The following is a 23,369-nucleotide window of genomic DNA, read 5'->3' as shown; positions in this document are numbered from 1 at the left end:
GGATGAAGGACCCAGTGATAGATGGTGCTGCCTCCCCTGTCAAGGCAGGAAAGACACAATCTGATTCCTGTCAATATCATTGTCTTCCCTTCTTACTAGGAAGGCAGCAGAGCTCTGTATGAAGCACAGATTCTAGAGCCAGAATGCCTGAGTTCAAATCCCAGTCCAGTCACATGGTGGTGTAAGGCTGGGTGACTGAGTTCACTTACTTGAATTCTCCATGCCTGGCTCTCTTACATGAATGGTGTTAATGCACGTGGACCATTGTGAAGACTAGTGAATTCAGGACATGCTGTAAATGCTACTTAAGTGATAGCCTTTGAAACACTACTCCATATTGCCTAAACCCACACACATCTTCCTTGCATATCACTGTTGGGAGATGAGTTGGTACCAATCCTTGCCTTTCTCCACTTTTGCAGATATGATCTTCTCAGTCTTTGTGGGTTAAAATCAGAGAATTACAGAACATGGGAACCAGGTGGAACCACCTTGTTGACCCAAAGGTGAAGGTCACCATTTTCCTGATGATAATAAGAGGAGCTAGGGAAAGGGGAGGAAGGAAATTTAGCATTTATTGATCTGTGTTAAATGCAGCTAAAAGATGTAATAGAGCATCTGTCCAGATTTTACCAGAGGGTCAGTGACCAAGTCTAGGATAGAATCCAGAGTCCCAGATTCCTATGTAGGGTCAACTGAGGACATATAGTATAGAACCTCTCTATCTGAGGAAAGGCATCTTCAGATAGTTTAAACTAAACCATTCATGGTCTCTCACAAGATGAAATGCCTAGCAGGAGAGAGCAGCCTTCTGAATTCCCATGGCTAAAGCATGCCATAGACCCCCACCTCCCAGGCCTTGCCACCCACTTCCACTGTGCCCACAGCCCTATGGGGGCAGTTCTAAATGCAGAGCTTGTTTGAATGAACCTAGCTCTAAATGCAGAGCTTGTTTGAATGAACCTAGCTCCAGCTACCCTAACTGGGGGCTCTCGCCTGTCCACCCACCCTCCTGGGCAAACTCTGGTTTCTCTCTGAGCAGGGACCACAGGACCATTTACCAGAGAACAATCTGGTTCAGGGCTACCAAAATGGTGGTAGTGTTGGGGCAAGGTAGGAGTGGGGAGCAAAACTGACTCTGGCTTTTACCATACCTGGATTTGGATCTAGGACATCTAGGCTGGATGGAAAACAGCTCTTCTCCCTGTACTCAGGAGGGGGACACTACTATGCTTAAGTTTAATCCTTTTAGAGGCTTCTGGCCTGGTAGCCTGGCCAGGCAGTTGCTCTAAGACCTGGCTCCCAAGATACTCTCCCACCTGCCTCTCCTGGCTTCTCACTCCATGTTCTGGATCAGTAGCCTGCTTGGAGTTCCATCCCCTAATCTAGACCCCCTCTTTTCCCTCTAACAGGAATGACCTTCCTGCCTCCTTCCCCTGGTTTACCTTTATTCATTCTTTCACATTCAGGGCAGGAACCATCTCCTCCACAAAGCTTCTGTGATGTATTCTTCTGAGAGGTCTCCATTTTGTACTCTCATAATTCCAGTTGGAAACTTCAATCATTGTTATTTGGCATTTTGTATATAATGTTCTCTCTATGGGTCTCACCCTCAGAAGAATGAGATTCTTGATAGCAGGTACCATGAGTTTTGTCTTTGAATCTTGACTGTCTAGCCTAGGGCCTGGCACATGGCAACAAGTGCATGACTTGGAAGCCTTTGTTCAAATCCTTCTTAATTCACAGAAGAAAAAGTCTGACCAAAGCATTTCAGCATTTTGACATATGCAAAATGATTGTATACAGAAGGTTGGAAACACAAAACAAAATCACAAACTAGCACAGCGCTTAGCAATAAAGAAACAACAGCACAAACTCCATTGCGATATGGACCAGAGAAGTGGCCACACAATGACAATGAGGGAGCTCAACGACTCAGAGGCAAAAGGATGTGGAACATGACCACTGCCTTTCTTATGGAGTCTGGCAGATGATGCTTGCTTTATCAAGGAAACCACATCCTCTACCTGCAACATAGTGACTACAGTTCTACACTGCAAACTGGTGTGTCAAGTGCTTCCCTTTTAGACCAAATACAGAAGCTATAGTTATCAATGCAGACAGAGAATTTTGCCTAACTCTTTATTTAAAAACAAACAAACAAAACAAAACTGACTTTATATCCAACTCAGAAAATCTATTACATGTTACACAGAGAGTCCCTAAGAAGATTTAAAAATAAATGGCTGTATTCCACCATTGGAATGAACTTTGGGGGACCCTCTCTGGAGGGCACACTGAGTCTTCTCAGGGACACTCCCTGGGTGGAGATGTAGAGGCAGTAAACTCAACAACAGTACATCAAAAATGAGACAACTACAGGGGGCATAGCGCCAAAACATTGTATGAGCAGACATTGCTGGCCTTTGAATAATTAATTCTAAGAGTCATACAAACAGAGAGAGAAAGTTCAACCCTGACAAAGTCTAGGTTTGCTGCTTTGTTAATTAAACTCCAACCTCCATTGAAAACACACACACACACACACATTGTAGTGTAAGATACACATATTGTGCTATATTACCTCTTTTAACTCCTTCATTCAAGATACATATACACCTCTAAAGCACTTTTCAAACTCACCAGGAAATGTGATTATCCCATTGGTCTTACCCTGAGGTAGTTGAGGGTGAAATTTGTTAGTCCCATCCTAGTGATGTTTTTGGACAGCTGATCCAGGACCTGAGGATCTTGTGCCTAAACAGGAAAAAAAAAAATCACATATTTTATCTCTGCAAGATGGTACCAAGAAAGTCTCAGACTGGGCTACAGTTGCTAAGAAATGCAATCTCGACACTGTTGATTTTTCTCAGAGGGGAGGTTGCTGGAGATAATTTAATTTACATTTTGAAGACACTTGCATATAATGGCTCAAGGACATTTTTGGATCAATGGTGCAAGATCTGTTGCCAGGTTGAACCAAAATGAGGCAGGCATGCTTACAGTTCTTGGGAGAAACAACTACTTCCTCCATGAGCGGCCCTTGTATCTTCAGGAGGGGAGTCATTAAGCCCTGCCAGGACACTTCCAAGTCTCAGGCACTCAGCAGAAAAGGCAGAGCTTGTGGACTTGGTAGGGCCAGGCTTTAGTACTGGCCTTTGTTTCCTGTTGTGATACTGTTGTGTTTGACAGCTTGGAGTCCAAGACTGTATTTGAAAACTTTGCCACTTCTATGAAATTACATATATTTCATAGAAATATATATATACATATATATATATAATTTTTTTTTAAGAATTCTAAATTTCTTCCCCATTAAGCTGAGGCTAGAAATAGATGTTCTCAACAATTTTCATCCTGCAGGACTGTTAGGGTAAGCATCACATTTTCCAAAATATCTGCCACATTTAAAAGGGGGATATAATGTTCCATGGGCTACCCCAGATGTTCTGTTGGGCTCCCCAAAAAAATGAAAATTCTTTCTGGATTTCATTGTGAGATGAATATCTTGGTTGATGCTCTTTTTTTCTGTTTGTCTTTCCTTCTTTCTGAACTGGTAAAAACATATTGGAGCTAAACAGAAAAAGACTCTGTAAACATCCTTTTGTCTTCATGTCTGCAGTCACAGGACTATCTAGGTTATTCTAACACTTTAATTTATTCTTTCCTGTATTTAATTTTCCTCATAGTCATGCAACCAATTGGCTGTGGTATATCAATAAAAAACTGAGTTTCAGAGAAAAGAGTCAGAGCTTGTCATTTCTTGTGTCAGTTTATGGGAAAGGGGTCTTGTATGGACACGGAATCAGTGTTTATGGGACCGCTTCCACATGCCAGGAACAGCTGGTTCTATAGATACACATCCAGTAGTTATGGCCAACATCATACGCATCAACTCCGCAGACAGAGGACAGGATAATAATAAACAGAAAGAAGGATGTTACCACTGCTGAAGCTGCTAAAAGCTGGTCACCACTACTTAAGAGGACCAACTACATGCCAGGCACTGTTTTACAACCTTTACATGCATTAACTCTTAATCCTCAAACCAGTCTTCTGAGGCAGGCTCTACTACTGTACCTATTTTATAGATGAAGAACTGGAAGCCCAGACATGCCATGTCACTCACCCAAGGTCACACAGGGACAGGGATACAAAGGTATGCGGTCTCATTGCAGGGCCCAGTCTCCTGATCACTACCCTCTGCTGTCTCTATTTTGAGAACAATACGAGTGGCTACTCCAGGCTGCTTCCAGGGGAGAGGAGGATGTGAAATGGGCTTTGAAAGTGAAGAAGAACTTGGGGATATGGAGAGGCAGAAAGACTGGACCAGGGGAGTGGGGTGTCACAGCACAAAGTACAAGGTCAATAGAAAAGGGAGAGATTGGCTTAACCAGTAGGGAGGAGAGGGTCGAGGACAAAACCCTGAGGAGACAGACTGGAATTGGATAGTCAGGAGACAGATGGCTCATCAGCTTGGGTTTTGGAGTCCTTACCAGCTGAGTGGAAATCTCGATTTGCCCCTTTCGGGCTGAGAAATATGGAACAACGTATCAAGCCCAAGCCTTGGTTTTCTTACTTCTAAAGCAGGGATAATGATCCCATACCTCTCTGGATTACTGGGAGGGTTAAATTGAATGTGTATGTATGCTTAGCACAAGACCTAGTGTAGCAAACACCCATTAAATATTAGCAACTATTATTGTATTATTTTTTGACTGTACAGAGTCTTAAAAATCAGGCTCATTAAGTCTGATTTTGCTCCAAAGCTTTTTTACAGAAACTGCTGCATCATGCATTATGGAAGAGGGATTTATTTACGTCAGTGTCTTTGACGCCTTCTTCAGGGACTGCACTGAACTAGCTCCTACCAAGTCTTACCTCTAAAACATATCTCCAGATTGGCATCAGATCTGGCCATACACCTAGTAGATGTTCAATAAATTTGATGTGATTTATGGTCAAATGAAACTGAGAGAACCCCAAATCATCCGCTTCATTCCAGCACCATGGTTAGGAAGGATATTGACACAGATCTGAATTACGTGAGCCCCATGTCTTGTCAGATGGTCCTAATCAAAACTGAAAACTGTTTTTCTTACTTCTTGTTTCATTTCTTTCCCTGGTTTTACATAAGAGGTTTAATAGCCCAGCAGAGCAGTACTTGATAATGACTCAGTGGAATTTAAGAAAAGTACAAACTGTTTATTGAGGTAACCTCAGTTTGGAGTTTAAAATAATAAAGTATCAGAAAAAAAAATCTCACAATGCACCAAACTCAGAAACAAGGTGGGGGGAAAGGCCTGTGGAATAAAATGGCTGAGGGGAAAACTCAAAATTGAGAGTTCATTACCCAACAGGTGAGGACTGCTGGTATTCTTTCAGAGAGAGAACCAGACTTTTCCTCCTTGAGTAAATGATGGGGGAGAATAAAAGAGAGTAAAATAGTGTTGAAATTACTTACATGCATGGCTAGAATGCTCCTTGGGACTAACTCTCTGTATTGTCTAATGGTAAAGTGCCATGTTTTTATTCTCATGAGATCATCAAAGGTGAACTCCAAGATCAGTCTGCCTTCTGTACATACCTAGAAGCGACAAACAACACACTCATTTGCTGTGCACTTTGTGAATGCCACATTTTTGTAACTCACACGTCAGCTGCTCAGCATGGTCTCCCTGACTGTCCTTGGGCAGTGCTGGATCCTCGCAAGGATGTGACACAAATGCTTTACCCATGGCACACTGAGACAAGCATGAGCTCTAGAATCCACGGGTTCAAAAGACAGCACAGCTGCTAACTGGCTGTGAGCTACTAGTAACTTGACTGGTTGCTGCCAAAATTCCGTGAGCCTCTGTTCCTTCAACTGCAAATATGGGAACAAAACCTGTATTATTGCAGTATTATGTCAAAAGCTCCTTGCACATGGTGTATCTCTGCAAAACACTCCCACCCCTTTTATCTCTGCTTTCATCATCCTTCTACCATCGTAGTTTGAAATCTTGTTCTAATCATGGTTGCCCTACTCCTGGAGAAAGTACCTAATAAAATATTTCATGCTTAAGTGTGTCTTACTACAAGTTTACTCAACCAGAGTAAGTTTTCATTTTCAGGGACAAATTCCAGAGGGACAATGTTTAAAACCCAAGGCTACCAGGATCATCTACTGGCATGTGGAAAATGGAGGCATGCTTAGGATATATTCCTTCAATCACATCCTATGAGCAGTCTCAATTTCTGCTTGCATAAAAGGCCAGTCTTTGGGGGAGGGGGCGGTATCTTTCTCAGAAAAATATGTATTATTAATGAAACAGAATTTGCAAGGCTCTTTTCCTTGACAGGATGATCATTTTTTTTCTTCTTTTGATATTCAGATCATTTTCAGCATGTAGTTTCTATTTAATTTACCTATTTTATTTCACTGTTAATGACTTTGAAATGGGAGAAAATGCTAAGCAATTGGACACTACTGATCCTACTTCAATTAAAAAATAGGAAGTAGTGGTAGCATATTGGTCCATTTTAAATAGTTACAACTGATTATTCAGTCCATGTTTGCTTTAGAGTAGACAGAGGCTTTGACATCAGAAAGTCCTAGATTCACTCTAACTCTATTTTTTACTTATTTTGAGACTTTGAGGAAACCAAATAAATTCCCTAAGTCCCAGTTTACTCATCTTTAAAATGAGGATAATACTAACCTTGTATGGGGTTGCTAGGGAAATATATGACTGATAATGCATGTGTAGAGTGCCTGATATGTACCTGGCACATAGTAGGATGGCGGTAAATGATAGCTCTAAAGATAAAAGAAATGTAACTAATGAATGCAGAACCCCAGACTAGTGGTTGTCATAAAGTGCTCTCTGACATCTAAGGATCCAGGGATGTGTCTCAGGTGCTCTGGGAAGAGTTCAGCCTTCATCCAGACCATGTGATCCCCACCTATTTTCTCAATTTGACCAGAGCAGCTTCAGGTTCATCGTTTTGAGATAGTGGACTTCTGATCAAGCTTTCCTGGAGAAAGGTTTCCTATGCTAAAAACAAATTATAAAATTTTGGAAATCAATGAACTACGCAATTTTTAAAAATCATAAATAACAATTAACTCAATAGGGGGTACACTCATTTCTAAAACTATAGTCCCATGAAGATAATTAGCAATTCATTTCAACCTTTTATGAGATATTACCATTTCTCTCTTTGGGAATTTAGTACAAAAGGCTACTATTTATTGAGTTCCAACTATGTCCTAGGCACTGGGTTAGGTGCTTTCTATTTACTCTAATTTAAGGGTATTTTCTTTACTATTTTTCTTTTTTTTAAACTTTTTTTAGAGAGAGAAAATTTGTGAGTGGAGCTACCCAGTGTGGAGCCCAACAGAAGGTTCAACATCACGATCCTGAGATCATGACCTGAGCTGAAATCAAGAGTTGGATGCTTAAAAAAAAGAGAGAGAGAGAGTTGGATGCTTAACCAGTTGAGCCACCACACGCTCTGATAATATTTTCTTTAAACAACCCAAATACCAGCACAAGTAGAGTTAGTAACGTGCTGATAGGACATTACTTAAGAAAGATGCTATTGATGTCTACCATTTTCTTTTTTTCAAAGGTCTCAGAAGCACTGTAGGATAATGATAGAAAATCTGGGTGAAGACCTCCAGCTCAGACCCCACTTGCAGACAGAATCCATGGGTAATTTTAGGCATTTAGACACCATGCCCCTAAACTCCTCAGTTGAGTGGTCTTCAGAGCTTCTTTTCTGGCATCTTAGCCATGAGAGTTGTGCACTCTGAAATGGGGAAGACTTTCTTGTCCCCAAACCACTCCTCTAGAACATCCCTACTATGGCAATTAATTCACCAAGGTGAATTAATTCAAAAGGGTTGCATGGAGATTAAGCCACCAATTCCTCCTGGGGGTGTTAGTATGATAGAAGCCACCTGCAGTGAAAGCTCAGACAAAAGGGTGGTGACTGCAGTCAGCCAGTGACAGCTGAAATATCTTGACAGTAGAGGACAGGGATATTTGGATGCTATAATCCTTTTTTTTTTTTTTTTAAGGAAAGGGGATTATTAGATGTTTAAACAAATATTAGCCCAGTTAAATGTCATGCTTTTTTTTTTTTAATCTAATCTATTTGTTTTGTGTTTATGAACCACAAACCCAGGGCAGATGGAGGTTCTGGTTTACTTCTACTGGGATAGAATTTCATAATGAGAAGGTATAGATGTAGTCCTTCTGATGAATTACTCAATTGGAGGATCTGTAAGGTCAAGTTAAATTGCATTCTCTGTTTACCATGACATAGCAAACCAGTTGAAGACCCTTCTTGCCATCAAACTGTAGTGAGTCTACAAAAGGGAGAGCTGCAACAAGCCTTGGGCTCCTCCTTTGTCAGCCAAAATCAAGAAATCAGCTTTATCCAGAGCATATCACATGCAAGAGAGGAATCCTTAAAATTGAATCTGAGTTGACTGTGTTGGGTGTTTTCTTTAAGGAAAATTAAATGACTTCCTCAAACAGAAGAATGGAGGAGAATTCGGTCACCCTTGGTCTCCCCCAGGGTAGTTAAACCCATGGCCTTCTCCCAAGCCCTATTTGGCCTCCCTGACTCCAGCCTGCATCATGGAAGTTAAAGGAAACTGAAAGCTTTGTGATTTATTTTACATGCAACAATCAGCAAATGGAATAGAGGTGCCTAAGGAAAAAAAAAAAAAAAAAATATATATATATATATATATATATATATATATATATATATATATTCCTTGTCTGGAAATGGTAAAAAAACAGACATAGCTTATAAAGGAGAATTAATATTCTCTCTTTTCAGAAAAATTCTGTGCATTCCTCTTAATCAATACAATTAATGTAGCTTTTATCTAAAGTTGGCCTTTTTTTAAAAGCTGTCTTTCACTTGGAATCCAAAATCAAAAGGGTCCCCAATTAAGAAAACATTTTCTGTTGTGCTGAATTCATGTTACCGTACTGTGAGCTCTGACATTTTGTTTCTGTGGTAACCAAAATCAGCTGATTAGTTGGCATGGCAACAGAAAAGATGTAATCCCAGCAGACACACTCTAATCAATGCCCCCAGCACAGATGGTCTCCGGAGGATCAACAAGAAAGAGGCTGGCAGGCATTCAGCGGATCACGTGCTAGCTTGAGACTAGGCCAGGAACAAGAGAACTAAAAAAGAACATTTCTCAAACTAACCGGTAGCTTTTTAACCCTTTTCTTTCTTTGACTAATTGTAAAGCAATGTTGACCATGCTGTTGTATAATACAAATGATTTTCATAGAGTTGTTACGAAAGAAAATGTGTTTTTTAGGTAGAAGTGTTTACTTAGTTTACTTATTTCTTTATGCATGAAATACTGTTTTCAAATTAACAATTGCATAAAGCTCATTGTATTTTATGTAGAGATACTGCAGATGTATATGCATAGATATACACATATTAGAGCAATATGATCATTGATATTATGCTAATTCAACTGGACTTGGAATAAGGGTAGAAATGTATAAATCCTGTTGTATAATGCTATAGACAGGCTAGGATAGGAATGATGTCAAAGACATGAAAGAGTGTTCATATAGGAAAAGTGGCTGGGGCACTTCCAGAGTATTTTTCTACAGTGATAAATAATTGCATAATAAATAATCAAGATCAGAGAATTAGCTATGTTTATAGAGTAATAAGGGTGTTTGGTAATGGCTGTAACTATTACTACAGTTTGGAAATCTAAAAGTAGCTGATGTGTACCCCAGAGAGGCCTCCTCTCAGCATCTGCCAGTATTCACACCCTCAAATATAATTCAAGGGCCTTTGATTCTGAAAACCTTGGTGATTCCTCTTCAGCTTATTAAGCCTTGTTTTCAATTTGATTCAAAATTGAACACAGAAAAGAAAGGCTTCATAATGTGTGTTTTAAAACTCTAATTACATATTTATCCATAATCTATAATGTTCCTAGGATCAGGAAATTGCAAAATGTGCACGATACTCCTGAGGAATATTAAATATTACTGTTGATTAGGACTGTGGCTGATTTTTGATTCACCAGTTGACCAAATTTTCATAAAAGCAACTCAGAACCACTGGGTCAAATGCTATTTGGGGAATTAGAGTGTATTGATAGTCTAAATTAGAACAATGTGATACTGCCTTCACATAATGTGCTAAAAAGTAATTCCATGTACAGTGGGCTCCCCTTTAAAAATAAAGCAGCAGCTTCCAGACTATATTTTTCTTTGTGATAGTGTAAGGTCATTAGCTTACTGCTTTATACTAAATAGTCACATTTTTTTATTACATGAAGATGGGTTATTTTTAATTAATATAAGAACAAAAGAAAAACTGGAAGGATTCTTTGGGTAGTATAATAATAACCAAGGGGGGGGAGGAGAAGAAGAAGAAGAAAAAATTAACTTTTTAGAATTTTCTAAAAATAAACGTGCATAATTAGCATCTGGACTAAGTCCACATAGTTAAGTTGCATTTCCCAGAAAGTGGTATTTTTCATCAGCGTATGGAAATATTCATTATAAGAGTTAGGAAATGTATTGCCATGGAGTAGAGTGAGAGGTGACCTGAATAATTGGAAGTTTCAGGCTGAAAGAGCTAAGTTCAGGAAGGGGTTGCTCTGGTCTTCCTGGTGGCTACCCTGGATGCCTGAGCCAACCATTGCTCCATCTAAGAGGGGAGCATTCCTGTATAAGGAAAAATTGCAACAGAGGAAAACTTCTGCTTGATTCGAATAAAAAAAAGGCACTTTATTGATTCATCAGAAGAATGGGATTTTTTTTTTAATTTAAAAACTCATCCTGAATATATGGCATTTTTATCTTCAAAGCAGTTGACTATGCTCATTAATGAAAAAACTTTGGCCTCAAAAGAAAGAAATTGAGAAAATATAAAGGACTACCTTTTATCATATATTTTACATGCACATAAAATGTTATATATGTTATTTTAAAATTATTTATTATAAAATATGTTTATATAAAATATTTTACATTTTATAAAAGGGTTGCCACAAAATGCATTTTATTTCCAATGGCTATAGGCTTTGGAAGTAGCTTTTTCATTATAGCCATTTTATTTAATTCTCATGGATTTCTTTTTTCCCTTAAGGTATAAGAAATTGGTGTGTTTTTCTTGATTACCTAAACAATGCTAAACTTTGACAAAAAACAAAACAAACAAAATAATAATGAGTTAACAGAGAAAGCTTTTCTCTATGGGGCTCTGACTTCATAACATTTGAAATAGATTGTGTTATCCATCTGATATGCAAGATTATGTAAATATTTTAGGTCTCCAAAATGAACTGAGACATCAGCAGATGAAATCATCCAGGTGATCATTCCTTTCCATGTAACAAAACTCTCTTCCCAGCATGGACTTCTGCACATTAAGGGAATGTTCTTTGTCCTTGATAGGCAACTTTCCTTCTCTGTTCAACTGTTAAAAAGTCAGAAAAAGAAAAACCCAACTCCTGCCCCACATTTAAAATGTCTATTGACACAATCAAGATACCACGAAATCAATGGCATTTGTGATTTGCTTTTGCATTTTATCACCATTTGCTTTGCCTTTGGTTTTTTACATCCTCGTGAGTACTGGGAAGATGAAGCTATACCAACAAGATCAATGGGTACTTTAAATGATAAACATTTATTTTTATTCTTTCAGCAAAACTATACACAAGTAACAAACACATCCCCAGTCTTGTAATTTGGGCTTTTGCAATTAACCCTGATCATTCAACTTCTCAACTATAGAGGATCATCATGTGTGTTTTCAACTAAAAGAGATAGCTGCTGTCATTAATATTACAAATTAGTTTCATGTTGAGACTTCATCAAAATGCAATGAACGAATGTACATTAAAATAAACTTCTGTTTGTCAGATTCTTCTGCTAAATTTTTGTTCTTACTATGTTTGCTACTTGAGAGAGGACATTAAGGGGTCGTCTATAGTGTTCTAGAAAAGTCTTTGCTCAGAGGAATATTCCACATGTTGATTGTCAGTGGATGGGAAGAGTCATAGGTGTAGAATGTAGAGAAAACATGTTGATCCTCTATCTCTTCTCTTTCACTTTACATCCTTCATAGGGACTTGAATTCTGCCTCACAGGTCATGTTACAGGGTCCTCCACCCACTATCCTCCCCATTTTCTCATAACCAACTTTTGGCTCTACTGTGTTCACTTGGTGACTGACCAACCACAGAACTTCTCAGAATTTGGGGAAATAGATTTTAAACTCTGAATTCCCTAGTTTCATTTATATTTTTATGTTTCTATGTCCCTTAAAGATTACAGCTATCTGAGTTGTAGTTAGTTGCTTTTTCCCGTTTGTTAACATTTGAATTTAGCTTTAAAAAGTATTTAATTTTAGAAACAAAGCACAAATACTGACCACATAACAACAAGAAAATGTTCTTTTAGCTGTAGAAGAGTCTTTGTATAACAATCAAAATTCTAACTTAGCAACCTGAGCTTAACAGGCAGCCAAAACTCTTAGTTTTGAGGATCTATCATATTTGACATTCATATGCTCTGTATCACACACACACACACACACACACACATCTTAGAACAGTGTTCACCAAGAGTCTAGCCATGTCACAAACAGAAGAGATTATCTCATAGCAATGCAAGTATCTGAGATGTGAGAAATCAGCTCAAAGTTCCAGAAGAAAATCATAATTATTATCCTTTAATACACCCACAGAAGAACAAGTCATATTGCTGAGTACGTCCTGTACCTTGGTAAACATGGGCTTCCCATGCTGGGTGACCATAGCACACTGGTCGCAGTCCACTGTGATGGATGAGTTGTGGTATGACTCTTTAGAGTGTTTGAGGATGTAATACAGGTCGGTCACCCCTCCTTCAAACACAGTGCTAAAATAACGAGGGATAAGGGTCCTGCCGATAGCTGGGAGAGAAACACAGAGAAATAAACAATTAACAAAAATATCCATTGGCCCCACGCACCCCACATCATTGCCAGACCTCCAACTGGATACGAGTCATCTCAAGAAACTAATCATACCAGGAGGCAAATTTCTTTCTTTTATTAACAGCCATGACCCTTCTAGGTTACAGTTAGTAAAATAAAACCCCTAGCTGGTCAGCAAAAATTTGTACATTCATCTCTCCAGATTTTGTTTCCATTGAAAGTCAATGATGTAAGGATAACCACTTTAAAAAGGGGAACAAAAGTATTAACTACTTTGGATCTCAAGTGTCCTTTAAATGAGTATATTTTTTAAAAAATAAAACACATCCAATCTACTTGGATTTTTCAGTGAATTGTTTATAGGCCAGTCATCTAATCATGTTTTATTAGTAATAATAGTCATAATGTAAATTTTGATAATGTAATGCTTTGCAATTGTAAATTACTTTGGCATTCTTTAATTGGATCTTCAGAACAACCTCAAGATAGTAGGGAACTGGAACCCAAAAGGATTATTATGCAAAAAACAAAAGAGGTCATTAAGACTTGGTCAAAGTCACACGACTTATAAGTAGATAATTAGGATCTCTAACTCCAAATGTGCAAACATTTACTGTTTTCAATACTATGTCTCCAACTGCTTTAATGCTTGAGAATCTTTAAAAAGTGATCTGAATCTGCATATACAAAGAGGTCCATACCTATGTAAATATTGATTATTCTATCTGCTTCTGGAGCAGGATATCTTTCTAGAACAAAAGGCCAATTTTAAGAGAACCTGATACCTTCTATTTGGTCTAAATTGGTCTCTTTGATTCCATGTGTCCTGTCCTGCCCCATTTTAGTTTGAACGATTGGTAAGTAGCTGTGTCTCTCTGATATATGATGCTTAGAAACACCTAACAAGCCCTTGCTTTAGCAGAGATTTTAAATCCTCTTAAACTGAAAATCCCAACTCATAATATCAGGAATTTTGCCTATGTGCAGATTTTGAGGCAAAGTACTAAAGCACTCTCAAGCGATCCAAGGTTTTTAATAAATCTCTTACATTCGCTATATAATGCCTCCTGAAAGACAAAAATAATATTTAAGATAAATAAATTACCAAAGAGAGCTTTAGTAGGAAAGATCATACAATCTTCACTTGAACGTTTTAAAATGTTTAATTTCATTTTAAAAGAATCAATGTTAATCCATTCCATATGGATCTATATCTCTTTTGTACATGGATTTGGAAAAAAAAAAAAAAAAACTATAAAAAGAATATCCTGCCAAACTGTTTTCTGAAGTAATCTCTAAAGAATCCTGCTGTGGATGACTAGTTTCTGAATAATTTATATAGTTGTTATTGCTTCATATTTATTGCAGTAAAATCAATCAACAAGTGTGTATTAAATATTCCAGGATTTTTGGCAATTCCATTCTAAATAATCCTTATGCATACATTTTCCAAATACTGTTTAATCCCCAACAGCGCATGTTCATTTGCTAAATATAAAATTCAAACAAGATTTGAGTCCACCATGTCTTTAAACATACACACAGCCGATATCATAAAGAAAACTTTGTTAATGCGAAAAACCTTATTGTACTTTGCTAAACAGATAAAATTAATTTAATGCATTTCAAATATTCTAACCTAAAACTAATTTCCATAAAACAGCTCTAGTAATTTGACATTTTGGGATCTGTACTGTGAAAAATAAATACAAACCATAAAAATGTAGATGTAGGGTGAAAATATTTCACTACGATTTCCAAGGAATTGTCACATTAAAAAGGTTACTGCAAATAAACACCACTGGATTAGCCACATTATAGTTTATTCAACATGAATCCTGCACCATTTAATTCCTTTGTAGTAGTATCTGCTATATATTATCATCATTTTCATTCATAGAATAAACAAATTGAACAGGGAAAAAGTTTGCAACTTCTTAACTGTAAACCTAAATTTTTAATTACCTCTCCAACCCCAGAAAATGTACAAACTATATAGTAAATATATTTAGAGGGAAATGCAGCTTTGCTTTATTTAATATTTTCTACCGCTCTTGGAACTGATTGTGAGAGATACCTGAGGTTTGTGTTCAGCCCCTTTGCTTTGTGGGATAGCCCTTACAATTTATTTCCCCCATGGTCTTGTGGGGATTATCACTCAAAAGCTCCACTATCCACTGTGGTAGACTGCTACTGGTGGCCCCAGTGAACCATAACAACAGCATTCACATCTTTGTGGATGCAGTCCCCTCTCCTCAAATCTGGACAGGGCTCTGTGATCCACTTTAATCCACAAAATGTGGCACCTTGTGTCAGTTTGGGGCTAAATCTTAAAAAGGACTAAAGAAAATTCCACTTTGCACTTGGGTGGGAAGCCAGTGTGTATAAAGTTCAACTACTCTAAGACTGCCATACTGTGAGAAGCAGACATCTGGAACAGACACATGAAGAACTTAAGTCTTCCCAGCTGGTAACCCCAGCTGAGCTACCAGCAAACAGCCAGCACCAACTTGCATGAGTGAGGCCATCTTGGAAGTGAATCCTTGCCCTCCAGTTAGCTGGCTCGGGCTGGTGTCAAGTGAAGTGGAAAGGAGCTGTCTCCTATAAGCTTTGCTCAAATTGCAGAATCATGAGTAAATAGAATAAATGTTTGTACTTTTAGCCAGCAAGTTTTTAACGCAACAATGGATAATCATAGTACCCTTCCATCCTCCTATGCTACTAAGATGGGTAAATAAGAATCCTTTCCTGAAAGCCAAAGAGGACATTTTCCACTAAAAATGTGAATTACAGAAACATGGAAGCTTGCATAGAAAGGAAAGCAGATTAGAGAGACAGAGAATCTTTGTGGACTGATTTGGGACCTCAGCATAGTTAGGACTGAATCCCAGTTCCATCCCTTAGAGTTCCCGCTTATATGAGATGTACACCTTGTGCTTCTTTTGCTTAAGAGAGTTTGTGTTAGCTTTCTGTCATTTGCAAACAGACAAATCCTGATTGAGGCTGTCCCACTCTGGCATGGAATGGTGTAACAAACAGTAATGTGAAAAAAAGAAGCGATGAGAAAAATGAACTACAAGAGATACTTGAGTCTTTTTGTGCAACATCCTGTGTCACTGAAGGGGATACAAAGGGTGTGTCAGAGACTGTATTCATTTTTCTATTCCTGCTGTAACAAATTACTACAAACTTAATGGCTTAAACTCTCTTTATTGATTATCTCATAGTTCCTGACAATCTGACATGGGTCTTGCTGAGCTAAAATCAAGGTGTCAGTGGGACTGTGTTTCTTTCTAAAGGCTCTAAGGGAGAATCTGTTTCTTTGCTTTTTCTAGCATTTAGAGACTGGCTGTTTCCCTTGGCTATGTCCCCTTCCTAGATCACCCAAGCCAGCGATAGCTGTTGAAGACTTCCTCGTCTGCCTCCCCCTTCCACTCTTCAGGACATTTGTGATTGCACTGGACTCACCCAAATAATCCAGGATAATCTACCATCACAAGGTAACATATTCACAGGTGCCAAGGATTAGGACTGGACATTTTTGGGCATCATTATTCCACAGAGGCAATCTTTGCCAAAGAGTTTTTGTTCTACAGGGGAGTATTTACAAAATATAATACACACGTGACAAGCAATATATAGATAATGTGTAGTGAAGGGGACAAATAACCAGAGAAAAAAATCACATGTACTTAAGTTAAGGAAATCACTCTATAACTCATTCATTGATTTCTTCTATAAACATCTACTGAGCCCAAAGTAGGCATAAAGCTCCGTGGTAGGTGCTGGATTTTTGTCCCTGTCTTTCAAATTCACTTCTAATAAGAGAGTTAACAAATATGTATCTATAATACAATGTGATAATAGAAAAATGAATTTGTGATATTGAACTCTTTCTTGTCCAGTTTCTTCTGAATCCTGATTTTAACGTACAACTTTATTATTTTTGAAGCACAAGAAGATTAAAGTGTCCTTTTAATTTAGTAAATCATGCAACCACACTGCACAGCCTAATATACATGACTTTACAGTGACTATTTCAGGGTTAGATTCAGTGGTCCCTTAATGCATCAGGCACACCAATTCTGAATCTATTCACATTTTATACTGTCATATTCACAAGCTACATTTACACTTTACATTTATACGTTAATCCTTGGAATTAAAAACAATTTAAATATTGATATACCTAAATCTACATTGTGCTCCCATGAAAAGGATTACATCTTCAAATATTCTCAAATAGATTAAAACTATAGTAGATTATAAAAGAAATCCCATTTTTCTTACACATTTAGGTCAAAGTTCCAAAAGTTGGGAAGGGGAAGTAGGGTGAGCATGATAGCACAAGAAGATTTTCTGTGAGTGAAATATAGGGAAGTAATACAGCATATGATATATATATATATATACATATATATATGTATTTTTTATGAAAGATAAGAAAATGACAAATTAAATTATTCAAGAGCTTGAAATGTGTATAAAGAATGTCTAAATAATATTCTACATTGTAGGTAAACATTTAGAGATAGCTAAAAGTTTACTCATAGTTAATTTAGATATTAAGCTCTAAATTCCAGTTTCTTGTGAGGTTTGTTGCTGTTTTGTTTTGTTCCAAACCATCAACCCCCATTCTCCAGAAGTTCTTACTATTGGTGTTGGTAGGCTGATGGTGCTGGGAAGCAGTATCTAATGCCCATCTTTTCTCGTGGGTATTACTTGTGGATATCAGAATGTCTATAGGATACTTGTAGATATTAACTAATTTCCCCCCATTTAGAAACCAAATGGTACATGCTGAGAACTCTTAATCATTGAGAAGATATACACTACTGTACATCTGGGTTTTTTTGAGCATTTCATGTCTATTAATCATTATGAAATGTTTTTCTTAAGCTCTCAAGAATGTGTATAGGCAGTTCAGATGAAAGAGATTATCAGTAGAAAATAATCATATGGGAAAATATTCAAACCAGTAATCAAATTACAAAATACAATAATAATAAAAAGATTAAAACAAAAACCTGGTAAGCTTGCGGTGAAACAAACATACTTGAACACTTCTAGGCAAATCAACATAGCAATTACTCCTTATCTTGAGACTCTCTAATTCTCTAATAGCTTATTAGGTGTAAATACCCTTGCCAAACTGCAGAATCTAATATGTAGATCTCAAGTACTCTGAATTTCTCCAAGTCTTTTGAGAAAATACTGTCTAATGTTATGACTTTTTTATTTTGGGGTGATCATTTGCTATTCTAAATGCCTGTAATTTCTATCTTCCAAAGACAATTCACTTCAAAAAATTGAAAAGAGTTGAGAACCATTATTTAAAATGTGGAATAGGAAGATGTATTAGTATTAGTGCCACTTAACATTTGGCAATTCCTTAACTAATGATTTTTCTCTTCATTGGAAAGAGAAAAGTATATAACCACACGTTTGTGTTTTTAATTAGGCAAGGTTAATTATAATAAAATCATCAATTACTCTAGTCTTAAAAAACTTTTTGATAAATATGATAAGGATAAATTGGTTGTCTGAATCTGGATTGTTTTATATAGTTGTTCTAAGGCTGCAGTACCTCAGAAATCCACAGGGAAATTCTACTACTGAGGTAAATAATTAACACAAAGATTCATTAAACTTAACCTTACATGTATTCAGAAATCAGTGAATGCATTATACTAACATGTAAATGGAGGTGCTCCTAGTAGTGAAATAAACAATACTGGAGATTTCATTTATAGTAAATAACCATTATAAATAGCCAAAACAAAGTAAATAAAACATGCTTAAAATTAAATGGGAGTGTTAGAGGTTCAAAGCAAATTCTTTTGCCCTGAAGAGAAAGCAGGTCAAACAAACGTACTTTACTTTCATAAGTTGACATTTGAAATCTTTTATTAACATATCTTTTAATGCCAACACCGTTTACTTCTTTTTGCAACCAAAACAATTTGATTTAAATATCTTCTTTCTGGGCAGCCCAGGTGGCTCAGCAGTTTAGTGCCTGCCTTCAGCTCCAGGCCTGATCCTGGAGATCCGGGATCAAGTCCCACGTCAGGCTCCCTGCATGGAGCCTGCTTCTCCCTCTGCCTGTGTCTCTGCCTCCCTCTCTCTCTTTCTGTGTTTCTCATGAATAAATAAATAAAATATTTAAAATAAATAAATAAATATCTTCTTTCTGATTACCTCTTTTACTATTTCAAAGATTCATCCACTTAATATATGATTATTAAGTACCAACTAGGAGCCAGACATTGTTCTAGGGGCTGGACATTAACAGCAGGCGATGGAGAAAGCAGAATAAACTTGGTGGTCGGGAGGGCAAGCTGGTTTCGACTGGCTGGCCTGGAAGGCTGCAGTGGAAGGTAGTAATGGAGCTGATCCTGACTGCAAAGGGCCATGTGAAGATCAGGGAACAAAGTAGTTCTGGCGAAGGCACTAGCAAGGGCAAAAGCCCTAGGATAGGAATGAGTTTAGGTTGAATGAGCTTAGTGTCTCATAGTATCAGAAAGAAGGCAGTGTGGCAAGTGCACAGCCAAGAGAATGAGATAACAGATGAGCTCAGAAAAAAAGAGGCAAGACCAGATGATGTGGAGCTTTCTAGGCCATGGCAAATGGCTTGTGATCTATTCTTTTTTTTTTTTTTTTTTGTGATCTATTCTTTAGTGCAAGAGATCTCCCTGGACATTTTTAGCCAAGTTTAAGATCCTATGAATATATTTTTAAAAATATTTTATTTATTTATTTGAGAGAGTGTGTGTAACCACCAGCCAGGGGAGGTACAGAGAAAGAAGGAGAAGCAGACTCTGCTGATGAGCCAGGAGCCCACCTCGGGGCTCAATCCCAAGACCTTGGGATCATGACCTGAGCCAAAGTCAGAAGCTTGACCCACTAAGCCACATAGGTGCTCCATATCCTATTCTTCTTAAACGTGTTATCCATCTGCCAAGAAAATCCCAAAACTCCATAAAAAAATATTTGATCCTTCAAGAAATCTAATAGGTGTTTTGGTCTTCCATTTTCTACCTATCAAACATTTTAATGATGAACTAACACTTTAGCCATACCACCTTGCACTAGGTGCTAGAAAGATACTGATGACTATGGTTGAACCCATCTTGCTCTTAGGGAGCTTTGGATCAAATTGTAGAAATTTCCAGGTGAGTGTGTCTCATTTCATCTTATTTAATTCAGCAAGTATTTTGGCATATTCAGGGAATATTGGGTTCTGATTCTGTCAGCCATACAACAGGGTATTTCTCTAATGTATGCCTTTCATTGTGAGGAAAATTCTTTCATCCTTTATCCAAGGTACTGACCATAGCATAGAGCAAGAATGGTCCACAGCCATGGCTGGACCTCTTGCCATGAGTCAACATATTTTGGGTATGAAATTGAAATCCTTTACTGATTCACAGAAGAAGGCCATGCTCTAGTTACTGATGCCTTATGGCTGGTGCCAGGTCAGTAAGGTATAAGAGTAAGATCTAAGCTAAAGGATGAATAGATGTCAGTCAGGCACAGGGGACCAAGGGAACAGAATTGTATTAGGGAGTGTAACACACTTCCCATGATTTGGGCTGCTGCCTAGACCAACTATTATATATTTATACCTTCGACAGTCTTGTCTGGATGAACTACTCCGTTACATAGACTTGTCTCACTATCTTCCTGTGATAATACAATATTCTTTTAGTTATCCAAACCTTAGCATGCAGTTTACATCCAAATAGATTTGCTTCTTTCCTCTGTATGACTTTTATTTCAACATTTTTCAAATTGAACACCAATAAAAAATAAATATAAATAAATATATATATATAAACATTTTTATAATGATATTCTATTCTTTAAGATGAACCTTAGGATAATTTTGTCAAATTCCCCCCTCTCTCTGACTCCAAAGTTGGAAGAAGGTTAATTTAAATTCAATTTGATTTACTAAGAAAGAGTTGGCAGCTTTAAAATACCCAATCTTCCCATACAGGAACATGAAATGTTTATCCATTTAAGTCTATATCTCAACCATAAAATAATTCTGTAGTTTTCTATATTTAAGTAGCTAACTTCCTTGTTAAGATAATTCTTAAATATTTTAGGTATGCTGAATGGATAATGCAATTTTTTCATTATATTTCTACTTGGGAACACAGACATTTAATAGGATGCTCTTATTAATTTTAATAGTTTTTTGGAAGAATTTTGCAAGTTTTCTAGGTGAAGAAATCTATCATTCCCAAATACAGATAGTTTTGTTCCTTTCTTTTTTTCCAATATATTTATATCATTACTTTCCATAATATTGCAATAGTTAGAAGAGAACCTCTAGGAAAAAGTACTAAATAATGAGGGAAATAGTAGGATTTCTTTTTTTCCCCCTCAATTTTTTAGGGAATGCCTCTCAGATTAGGGGACGTACTATATGTTGATTTGAGATCAGATCATTTTACTTATAATGGAAAGAAAATCAAATTATTCTTCTAATCTTTGTTTTTATGATTTTCTTTTTTTTATACTGATGGATATTTAATTTGATTAAATGCCTTCTCAGTTACTACTGAATTGGTGGTCTAATTTCCCTTAGAAAGCTATTTATTAGTATATTTTCAATTATTGAATAATGTTTTTACTCAGTATAAATCTTGCTCTCTCTTATGCACACTTACAAATGTACATTTTTGTATAAAATTTTGCATAAATTCAACTGATGGATTTATTCATTCCTTTAACAAATATCCATGTAAGTGATGTCCTCTATAAGGCACTATCTTAGCTACAAAATTGAAATGTTAGAGAAGACCTCAGGTTTAGTGTCTGGTGATTCCCAGTAGCATTTTCCAGTTCCAATGGGCTTCTGAAGATTTTAAAATATACCTAGATAAGTTCCATATTTCAAGAATACCATTAAAACAAAGACTATGCTTGTGTTTCTGTGATTTGAGTAGGAATGAACTCAACTCATGGTGATACTGATTAGCTCCTGATTAGTAATTATGAATAGCACTTAACATATGTGGAAAAAATATAATACAAAATACTAACAATTATTTAATAAATGTAATTAGGTTATTCATGATTATATTCCACACCCTCATTTTACTGTGGAGGAATGTGATAGCTCAGAGAAGTAAAACTGCATAGCTACCTGGAGCCAGGGTGGGATAAAATAGAATGCTTGTTGTTTTTAATCAACCAACATTGGTTTATTTTTATGCCCACATTTTATTTTTATTAATTTTTAAATTACACAAGTTATACACATGCAAAAATTAACATATGACTGTTGCAGAAACTCACAGTTTACTAGCTCTGATATCTTTTTCTAGGCAGAGTCAGATCTCACTTTCTAAATTCCCTTTCGGTTAGGTGCTGCCATGTGGTGAGTGGTAGCCAGTGTCCGGGGACATTTCCATTGTTTTCATTTTTTCCAACCAAGTAGACATCAAGAAGGAAAATTCAATGTCTGGACATGACAAGTAAAATCATTCTGTGTGTAACTGGCACACTCTTGCCAGTGACCAGATGCTGCAGACTCGGCAAGGGATTCCATGGAACCTCATGGATGGAAGAGCCAGGAGACAGGAGGAGCTTTGGGTCACTGAATTGCTACCAGAAGGATAGCTGCTACATATTGGGAAAACCCATTTGGACTTTGAAGCAAAATCCACTTTTCTATTGTGTTAAGCCATTGAAATTTCAAAATTAATTTGTCTGAGCTGCCAGGGTTGACTAATACAATTGCTAAGTCTAAAGTTTCCGTGAGCACCCTCCTTGCACCCACCAATGTCAGTGACTTCACCCCTTCCTAGGTTACCTTTGTTATCGGTATGTTGCATAGCCTTCTAGATTTTTAAATTATACATTTATCTTCATATATTTGTACCCATAGAAAACACATATCATTTTGTGTGAGTACTTTGTCTTGTTTTACACAGAAGTTATCATAATAAATGTATCTATATGGAATTTGTCTTTTTTCTTTTTTTTTTAAATTTTTATTTATTTATGATAGTCACACACACACACACACACACACACACACACACACACACACAGGCAGAGACACAGGCAGAGGGAGAAGCAGGCTCCATGCACCGGGAGCCTGAGGTGGGACTCCATCCCGGGTCTCCAGGATCGCGCCCTCGGCCAAAGGCAGGCGCTAAACCGCTGCGCCACCCAGGGATCCCGGAATTTGTCTTTTTTCACTCAATGATATATTTTTGAGCTCTATGGTTAATTGATTGATTTTAAACCCTGCATCATATTCCAGAGGTTAGCTAATTTACAGGTTATTTAGACATTCTCATGGTGAGGGATGCAGGGATTATTTTTCAGCACGTCCCACAGGGTAGATGCTGAAAGAGGAAAAGATATATGTA

At 37.3% G+C, this 23,369-nt stretch overlaps 1 protein-coding gene and 1 long non-coding RNA gene across 17 annotated transcripts in view; one reads left to right on the top strand and one right to left on the bottom strand.

Moving 5' to 3' along the window:
• Nucleotides 1-23,369, bottom strand: part of LDB2 (LIM domain binding 2) — a 372,791-nt gene that overhangs the window by 69,992 nt on the left and 279,430 nt on the right. For all 16 annotated transcript variants that reach the window (XM_025998616.2, XM_025998623.2, XM_025998642.2 and 13 more), the window contains exons 3-5: nucleotides 12,782-12,954; nucleotides 5,465-5,587; nucleotides 2,674-2,757 (exon numbers count right to left, since the gene is read on the bottom strand). In XM_025998616.2, coding sequence (XP_025854401.1) covers nucleotides 2,674-2,757; nucleotides 5,465-5,587; nucleotides 12,782-12,954 — 380 coding nt within the window. The remainder of the gene's footprint in view (nucleotides 1-2,673; nucleotides 2,758-5,464; nucleotides 5,588-12,781; nucleotides 12,955-23,369) is intronic.
• Nucleotides 9,090-22,956, top strand: LOC140595496 (uncharacterized). Its single transcript, XR_011997168.1, has 3 exons — nucleotides 9,090-9,223; nucleotides 16,314-16,478; nucleotides 22,357-22,956. It is a non-coding gene; the product is annotated as an uncharacterized lncRNA (long non-coding RNA).

This window comes from Vulpes vulpes, chromosome 14 (genome assembly GCF_048418805.1).
Source record: "Vulpes vulpes isolate BD-2025 chromosome 14, VulVul3, whole genome shotgun sequence".
In the NCBI taxonomy this organism is placed as follows: domain Eukaryota; kingdom Metazoa; phylum Chordata; class Mammalia; order Carnivora; family Canidae; genus Vulpes; species Vulpes vulpes.
Note: the sequence above shows the minus strand (reverse complement) of the source record. Positions and strands in the feature narration are given on the sequence as shown.